Genomic DNA, 8818 nt, shown 5'->3' with positions numbered 1-8818 from the left:
TCAAGACTCCACGTCGGTTGGTGGATACCCCATATCCTGGCGCAGATGAAAATAAGGTGTCATGATTCGGCGAGCCATGTCATCAATGCGCGTCTCTGACAGTGAACCATTGTTGACAGAAGTTGTTAGGCTGGAGCCCCAGAAGGATGGTTCTGTTACCAAGAAGCCAATAGGCCCCGGCATGTTCATGTCCAAACCCGCTTCAACGGATGCCAAGCCAGCGTGAACAGCGCCCCAGTCACTCATAACGTAACCTTGGAATCCCAACTCTTCCTTAAGTAAGCCGTTCAATGCTTTAGAATTCTGGCAAGAACACGAACTGTTGAGACGGTTGTACGAACACATTACAGAAGAGCCCGTACTGCGTTTGCAAATGGCCACAGATAAAGCTCGTGCATGGTTCGGTCATCGACGTTTAACGACACGGCCTCAATTGTGTCATTATTCTGCGAAATAGAGGGATTTCTCTGAGTCTCCTGTTCATTGCCGATGAAGTCTACGAGCTTGTCAGTATCGCCATATAATGGAATCGGTGTCGCCTTACGCTTCGCAGTTGCCTGAACGCCACTCCTCTGCATTGCCGAAATAGTTTGCTCCATGGCAATACCTGTCAGATATGGATCTGGTGAGAATCCTTCCCATCCACGACCGGAATATCCTGACCGACCGAGAGGGCCAGCTACTGGACCGAGGGCAATATGTGCGCCCTTAGCTTTAAATTCAGCACCGAGGTACAGGCCCCTACTGTAGATAAGCCCCTTATCCCACGAAGCAGCGGCTGTCAGCCCAGCGGGAAAGACAGATGCATATGTCGCTTGTCGGATAGAAGCTGGACCATCCTGGAGACAAAGGCCTTCAAAGCCAACTCTAGGAATTGGTGCAATGTTTCCTAAGTCACGTAAGACCGCTGTCTACTCGTCATTGTTTCAACACTGACCGAAACGCAGGGACCTTGAACAACTCCAGTAAGAAGTTTTACTTTCTCCTCCAAAGTAAGATTAGCGACGAATGCTGCTTGGGCGAAAGCGGTCTGCCAACCGTGAAATCGTTAACTGGACGAGCGACATTGTTCATTTCAAGAACAAGAGACCACCCGTTGACAATAAGAATCAATACGCACTTCTTCATGAGGCCTTATCATAGTGCAAGACAACTGGAACAAAATAAGGCGAGTGAGATTAATTGATGACAATCTTGCATGGCACCAATTATGCTATTGAGGACACACTCGGCAATACGGCTGTCGGGGCATCTATGCTTGCATGCAAGCCAACAATTTCTTATCAACTGTTAGTAATGGCATGTTATGAAGTGCTAGTTCTGAGGGTAAGAGCTGTGTTACGGAATTGCGTAGGTCAACAACATCTATCCAGTATGCGACCACAATCATAGTCCAGAATAGGCCAGTGGGTTCTTCCAATCGACGAGACAATTTGCGGGATTTCGGCGTACATCTTAACATGGCGCAGAGTGTAAACGTTAGTTTTATGGTCAGGAGGTGCGATTTAGCCATAGAAATGAGCCGCAGACACTTCGGTACGAGCAAAGCAATTTTGAGTTCCACCCCTTGTCGATAGCAGGTCAAGGGTTGAGAAGATTTATAGTTTCGGAGTTTGTGCTAGCTGCGGGGTAACTGAGGGGATGCCTGACAATAAATCAGCACGAATCATGGGGTACAATGATTTTATCCCGGAAAAAAGTCTTTAGGCTATTAGCATATATGATCTGTACGCTAACAGTAAGGCTGGTTACTTACAATCTTACTAGAAGTTGATTGAGTGTCACCAGTGGTGTAACCCTAAGGAACAGTTTTTCCGGCATCCGACACTTTATCCGAGATGAGAAAGCCGCGCCACAGTTTGTCGTTGTCTAGAAGTTCAAGCGCGGCACACTGATATCCGCTTGTTGATCAAGTAGTACCTTTCTGTTGTTCCGCCCCTCTCTGGGTTCTGTTCCACCGTCTCTGGGTTCGGCTCCTATTCTTCGAAGGGCAGCCCAAAAGTTGGCTGCGGGCTCGATTAACACGAATTTCTGTCGGTTATTGTGCCCAGCAATTGAGGAGCAAATGTTTGCTCGGTCCTACATTTACCGATCGTATGCCTGTACGATTAGGATAACCCTAAAATGCCTAAAACGCGACGAGACTTCCCCACTCTGCAGTCGGTTTTATCGAATGCATAAACTAGCATTGCACCCATTCACCCCCAGGTAAAGTCGCTGCATTTTGCTCACAAATACTGCAAGAATTGCTCTAGGTTCGAGAGACAAATCCGAATAAATCATTTCCTTCTAAGCCAAGGGTTACATGTAATGCTAGTTTTGAGCTATATTTGGATGCAGCCATGTCAGTGGTTGTTTATTACTCGCAGAACGCGAACCTGCTATGTACTTCTTACGCATCTTTAATTATTTTCGAAGTTGAGTGAAAAGATACTCTTCTGAAGCTTCATTGAAATTGTCATGTTTTGTCAAATTCAAGCTGAAAATGCTTTAACCGAACTTTCTTTGCTCGCGAATTTCTAACCCTGAGTTCCCAAGGTCCATGGAATCAACCGGAATATTTGTCAACAATGTCGACATTTTCTTATCCTGCATCCGCCGATCATCGCACAGCAGGTTATGAGTCTTGGTGCGCCAGATGTTTCGCATACGGTAGCGACTACCAACCCACTGGCCACTCCTGCCACTGCGGGAGGAATGATAAAGTTCAACGGAAAGAACTACAAGCACTCGGCCATATATATGGAGGCGCTCCATGTACATCGAGGAATCTGGGATGTTGTCAGGGGCTTGGGGGAATATAACAGCCATTCTCGAAGATGCAGTGGTTATCACAAAAAGAATAGCAGTGCCTATCTTGACATGATTATCACACCTTAGAGGACCACAAACCCCGCCTATCTGGAATGGCATGAATGAAGACCAGGTACCAGCAACCACTGCTGGTAAGGCAGTTGGCATTGGTCAACAGACTACTTCCTTGGAAGTGCCTGAATGAGGCGAACCCAACAGATGGTTTCAGAAGTGGTGTGACTTGTTCAAAGCGTTTCTCAGTTTACAAGCCCTTCAGGAAGGTTTTGGAAGGTTGTGATGGTTAACAACATGCGTTCTCAGTATGGAGTAGCGATATCGTCTTGGGCGATAGTAATGACGTACCAACCCGAGAAATCGGTCTTAATCTCTCGGCCAGATTGTGGGGTTTAAAAGGCGAACCCACAAAGTCGGAGTTGTCCGCAACATCCGGCGACACGGAAGCAGCGATGGTCGCCAAACAACCCGAGAGAGGTACTGGCTACAATTGTGGAAAGTCGGCCACCTTGCCAAGAACTGCAGGTCACCAAAGAACGGAACTCAACAGACGTTATCCGCCACTCAACGGAATGGACAGAAGGATCATACAAACGAATCCAACCCTAAGATTGAGCATGCATTCCTCGGGCACGAGAAGCAAAGGAGCGAGTACCTTTATGCACGACCAAGAACTCGGCTTCGGCCACACCGACTCCTCAAAGTGGTACCTTGACTCTGCAGCGTCCAAAAATTATTGCAACAACAAAAGAATAATGTATGATAGATAACCCACCACTATCGAAGTCAAATTGGTGATGGTTACACTGGTAATATTGAGCACCTTGGCTGAGTGGATATTCAAGGGCATATCAAAATGGGGACATGCATATCCTGAAGCTTAGCAACTTACATTGTGACGAACCTTTCTGCACGACCGGCCCACAACTGAAATTAACTTCACACATGACAGACCTTTCTCCACACCGCGCCAGACGAAGTGATTAAGACAGGTGAACTCAGTTCTAAGAATCGATTATACACAATCAACGGAGCCCTTCACCAAGGGATCAGCCTATATCATAATGGAAGCGGACTTATCGCCAGTCACCTACCAGGAAATTGCATCTCGCCCCGACAAAGACCACTTAATTTCTGCTTGCAATACTGAGTAACAGTCTCTTATGAAGAACAATATCTGGCAGCTCAGCTCGCTCTTTTACCACCGGATCGCAAAGCTATCACTTGTAAACGGATCTTTAAGATCAATCACAAGTCCGATGGCGCCATCTATCGCAACAAAGCGCGGCTGGCCGTCCGCGGCTTTTCCCAAGTCGAAGGAGTTGATTACAATGAGACCTTCGTCCCCGCTATTCTCGTCCTCTTGGCGCTAGCTACAGAACTCGGCTTGGAAATTCATCACTGCGATGTTAGTACAGCGATTTTAAATCGTGAATTGAACGAAGATATTTTATATATTGAGCTCAGGTAGGCATCAAAATCCACAGGGCTTTGGTTATTCCGCTGCGTCGCCTTCGCATATTCTTCGTAAACAGCAGTTTCGAAGCTGACGTTGTGGCGTACGAGCGTAAGCATTCCAATGGGCCCTGCAAGCCTTGTCCTTTTGGACACTGCCTTGATAATCCTGAGGTTGTCGCGTTGGTACTTCCAAAGGGCTCCTTCCCAAACGCGCTCTAAGTCTGCCTTCCAATCTGTCCAAGCTCGAAAAGAGGACTTCAATGTCAGTTGATCGACTTCGTCATACTTAATGTCAATCCGTTTACCTAGAACGCCTTCGATAGTGCCATCGCCCCCACCATCTCGGCGTTTGAGATCATTTTGGCTCCGTGGGCTTCATTGCGGAGTCGGCTCCAACAGGCTATCCTTCCATGGATTGCATCGAGATCTCCATTGGTCAGGGGGCTGCTGTCGCTGTCCTTCTCAATCTCGACTATCATGAGCAATTCCTCCGGCAGAGGCTTCAAAATTGTAACGTGCGCCGCACAACTAGATCAGTCAAATCGGAGCATTATGAGCATACTGTAGGACTACCAACGCGTTTTAGATGGTCAATCTTAATGCGAAACGTATACCATAGCGATAATCTTCGCTATGTTGCATTCATAGATCGAATTCATCGGTTATGATTAACGTTGTGAATAAAGTTTGGATAGAGGCTGCAGCACCTTAATCACTCTTCGCATGAGGGATTCATGCGGAGTTGGCGAGCCCGTATCAAGCTACAAACAGTACTTTTCTTTGCGGCGTGTCAGCTCGAACAAGCTGGTGAAGGTAGATCGGCTGATGTGAGGTCGTTCCTTGCTGAGCGGAGGCGGACTGCGTAGATTTGCAAGCAATGGGGACCTGCCCGAAGATGAACAACGGCGAGGACTCAAGAATGGCAGTGCTTCAGCGGGCGACCGGCAATTCATATACGACAGTCGACAGAAATCGGCGAGCAGGTTGGCCCCTCTCTTGTCTCGATGTTTTCTTGCGCACAACTCACGGCGGAATGGTCTAGGCCCTCTCCCACCGCCGGTGTATCATAAACATGATCGGCATGTGAGCCGATTACTAAAACTGAACATATTAGGACTTTCAAAAATAACACCCAACAACAATATCACAGCTCTCTCTTTATAATGGAAGCTCATGTCCAATCTCTTTATAAAGTCCGCATCGCCTAGAATTACTTGTCGTAGTTACAACAATTGCATCTATATCTTCCACCTCCTCACCTTCTTTCTGCCGAGTTTGGCCTTCCGCCCCAGTTAAACCTGTATCACATCTAATACATGACCTTGGATTTTTACTGCGGCCTGTAGTTGTATAAGCTGGTCACTTAAAATCACGGCGTGATACATGGCTAATTCCGTGCTCTTTACTAGCTGGTGTCTGCTGGACTTGGAGGGCTTTCCGTACGACGTTTATAATATCGTCAAATTGTCTGACCTGGCGCTGTAATTTATTGTTGGTCTTGGGTGTTTTGGGCTGCTCTGGTGCTGTAAATGGGGGAGAAGGTGTACAATGTAGAAGTCTAAAACGGTCTAATACTCGGTTTGGATTCTAAGGAACCATCCCGGCAGTCTTTAATCCACTCGGAATATTCGATGTAGATAATGCTTCTCGCGCGAGTTGATATAACGTAAGGAAATCCTCTTTATCAATATGATTCCTACCACTACGAAGAAGCTCTTCAACTTGGCGACCGTATGATTGCTTAAGTGGTGAAAAGCAGCCAACATCAAGCGGCTGACGTACTGTGAAGAGTTTGCGAGCATACAGAATGGAATGTTATCGTTGTCGTACAACATCGATCAACCTCAGGCAAGATATGACTTCCATTGCCGTCTAGGATGAGTAGTCGGCATTTACCTTTCGTGTGTATGAAAGACCTCTTGAAGCCACTGGAAGCCAAGTCTATCTATTACTTATACCCATTACCCAATCATGCGCGATCTCTTGAAACCATGTCGTTTGGTATAGGTATACTTTGCCTTGAAATCTAGTCATAGGTCGGATGGTCCATCTGGACGAATTGACTGCCTCGATCACAGTAACTCATTCACGGTTTCCTGGCTGTTTAAGAAATGGTTTGCCTCCTCTTTCGGACGTCGCAGTCCTGATAAAGCCCATTTGAAGGTCTGTCTCATCAAATTTGTAGATATCTTCGTCGGTAATTCAATATTTCTGAATCGTATTGTGAACGAGACTAAACAGTTTATTGATAATTTTAGGGTCTTCACACTTTGTGCATTGATGACCATACTTCAGTGAGTATTTTGACTTCAGTTCAGGACATCGATTCACAAAATTCCGTACCCATTCTTCACCGACTGTAGGGGGATCTTGGGAAGTCAATAAAAGGGTAAATCGGTCATTCTTCGTACCTGAGATACCCTAGGCGGAAACCCTCGGCGGAAACCCTGGCTCGTCGGTAGAAATTATCCACTGTAGAAGAACGTCCTCTTCTTTTTCTGTGAGTTTACGCTTCGGTGGGACAGAATCGCGTCGTGATATGCGGCCGTGTAGTTCCGCGCGGAGAGTTCAGAAAGGCACGAGTACGAGCGCGGTGCAGCTCGAATACTTGATATTTCACTTCTATACGCTTGAATGGCTAGAAAAAAACTCTTCCTTTCTTACTAGTATCTTGTTGATTCATGGCGTTGTTAAATAATAAGAAGTGTAAATATAAAACGCTTCAACAATGTTGAGTCGTCATCCCCTCGATTGTCTGATCCGCTCGCATGCCGATCACGTTACACAAAATTCTCCAAAACTATATGCTACAGTTATTTTAATTAAACACTATCTTAAAAGCTCTAAAAATGCTATAATATAGCATGGCATAGACGATGGAGTAGAAGAAGATGAGGTAGAATTTGCTGCGATGTGGGAGGCATATGTGCCATGATTCTAACCAAGTTAACTAGAATAAGAACGTCTTTTCTCTCGATAAAATCGGCATGACTGTGCTGCATGAACTTATTCTTCATCTGATGATTTGCCAGTGCTCCAAGCTTTTGCAAAGGACACCGTAGTTTTTTCTTGCCAGATATCATGGCGGCTATGGCCAAGGCCGATCGTTCTGTACAGGCTCGCATTTATTAATCAAGAAGTAAGAACGGTATTCTCCCTTTCCCCCATAGTTCGAATCATTCAGAATAATCTGTTCGAGCAACTCAAATCCAAGTCTGGTATACACACCTAGTGCAGCTTGCATTCCATGGACAAAGATGTCCAGGCCCAGTAGTTCGGCAACCGCGATGCCGCTCTGAACCAGCATCGTCGCAATACCTTGGTTCCTTTGATCTGGAGAAACAGCCAAGTAGTCCAAGACTGACTCATCAGTACAGCTGCCCAGGAAAGGATTACAACACGTAAAAAGACATGCACTCACGTATATATTCTTTCGGCTTCATCAGCCGCCTTTTTATCGCGAGTGCCTTCTCATCCAATTCATCTAACGAATGGTCGAAGTCCCAATCTGCGGCTTTGAACTCGCGTTCAGCTGCAATTGCTCGCTCGGAGTCAACGGCAGCTACGCGCGCTTCAGGCCACAGGTGTTCCAACTCTCCTGGAACTGCATCGTCGAGGTCTGGAAGATCCCAGCGTGCGTATCCTACTACGCGACCTGTTTGCGTGTCGACGACTTTCTGATGGCGACGGTGCTTTCGATCGGTTAACAGATTGTACGGCATGCGGCGAGCCGCTTGGACAGTCACATATTCTTGCGTCTTGCCAGGCCACATCAAAACCCATGTGGGATCCGTCCAGAATGCGGAGATATTATTCTGTGCCAGAGACAGTCCGTCGTCAACGGTGCAGGGTACGATATTGAACGGAGCCATTTCTATTGTCTGCTGGGAAGTGTCTGGGTGGGATGGGCAGGTGTGCAGGTGTGCAGGTGGATATTTGAAGGTGCAAGAAAAACATCGATTGAAGACTTACGCTAGTCCAAAAGAGGAATAGCGGGTAGGGAACATAACAGTGATAGAATGCCTATTAAAAGTAGGGAAGATCTACTGAGCTTTTGACCCCATTGAGGGTGGTTCAAATCTGGTTTTGAATAGAAACAATTCCGCTGGTCGCTGTCTTACATCTACATAAAAAGAAGTTTACAAAATGTCTCAATAAATGGATCTCAAAGCAAACCGCGCCAAGCTCATTAACCATTTTGAAGGACATATTTATCTCGCATAGAAATGCTGCCACCGATAACACCTAGAATTCGCTGTAGGGTCTGTCAGGGCGGAATTTTTTTCCGATGTCAGGTCCTGTACCTGTGAACTGGCAGTGTACTGGCCGAACTGCGGGATATCAGGGCCGTTCGGATCACCACGAAGAGCAAAGCTTCGTAGATCTGAAGAATAGCTGCAACAGTAGAGTTGATGGGTATACCGTAGCTGTTAACACCGAGGCCATCGTAGAAAGTGTAGCTGACATGCTAGCCTCCAAACACATTGAAGAGATAAGAGTAAGTTTCATTGAGGAAATTTCTATTGCAAGTGATCTGGGGCTCTGAATAGAA

The 8818-nt window shown here is 46.4% G+C and overlaps 3 protein-coding genes across 3 annotated transcripts; 1 reads left to right on the top strand and 2 right to left on the bottom strand.

Annotated features, from left to right (window-relative positions):
- Positions 1–1457, bottom strand: V1508DRAFT_450410 (glycoside hydrolase superfamily; the record flags this gene model as incomplete). Its single annotated transcript, XM_066942487.1, has 5 exons — positions 1039–1457; positions 952–985; positions 545–889; positions 363–496; positions 1–303 (listed from the first exon to the last, which is right to left on the bottom strand). Exons 1-5 carry the CDS (start codon positions 1126–1128, stop codon positions 1–3), a joined length of 906 nt encoding a protein of 301 aa, XP_066794159.1. The 5' UTR covers positions 1129–1457.
- A 1199-nt stretch (positions 1458–2656) lies between these two features.
- Positions 2657–3148, top strand: V1508DRAFT_422500 (uncharacterized protein). Its single transcript, XM_066941035.1, has one exon. It carries the CDS (start codon positions 2916–2918, stop codon positions 3096–3098), a length of 183 nt encoding a protein of 60 aa, XP_066794158.1. The 5' UTR covers positions 2657–2915; the 3' UTR covers positions 3099–3148.
- A 3760-nt stretch (positions 3149–6908) lies between these two features.
- Positions 6909–8181, bottom strand: V1508DRAFT_422492 (uncharacterized protein). Its single transcript, XM_066941034.1, has 2 exons — positions 7688–8181; positions 6909–7626 (listed from the first exon to the last, which is right to left on the bottom strand). Exons 1-2 carry the CDS (start codon positions 8136–8138, stop codon positions 7355–7357), a joined length of 723 nt encoding a protein of 240 aa, XP_066794157.1. The 5' UTR covers positions 8139–8181; the 3' UTR covers positions 6909–7354.
- Between the last annotated feature and the right edge of the window lie 637 nt (positions 8182–8818).

Source organism: Lipomyces doorenjongii (genome assembly GCF_038497915.1).
Source record: "Lipomyces doorenjongii strain NRRL Y-27504 unplaced genomic scaffold V1508scaffold_50, whole genome shotgun sequence".
Taxonomy (NCBI): domain Eukaryota; kingdom Fungi; phylum Ascomycota; class Lipomycetes; order Lipomycetales; family Lipomycetaceae; genus Lipomyces; species Lipomyces doorenjongii.
Note: the sequence above shows the minus strand (reverse complement) of the source record. Positions and strands in the feature narration are given on the sequence as shown.

Bases quoted from the DNA above. Each gene is read 5' to 3' on its own strand.
- V1508DRAFT_422500 (XM_066941035.1), top strand. From the start codon at position 2,916: ATGAAGACCAGGTACCAGCAACCACTGCTGGTAAGGCAGTTGGCATTG.
- V1508DRAFT_422492 (XM_066941034.1), bottom strand. From the start codon at position 8,138: ATGGCTCCGTTCAATATCGTACCCTGCACCGTTGACGACGGACTGTCT. The intron at 7,627-7,687 runs GTGAGTGCATGT...CTGATGAGTCAG, and splicing joins GAAGCCGAAAGAATATATAC to TCTTGGACTACTTGGCTGTT.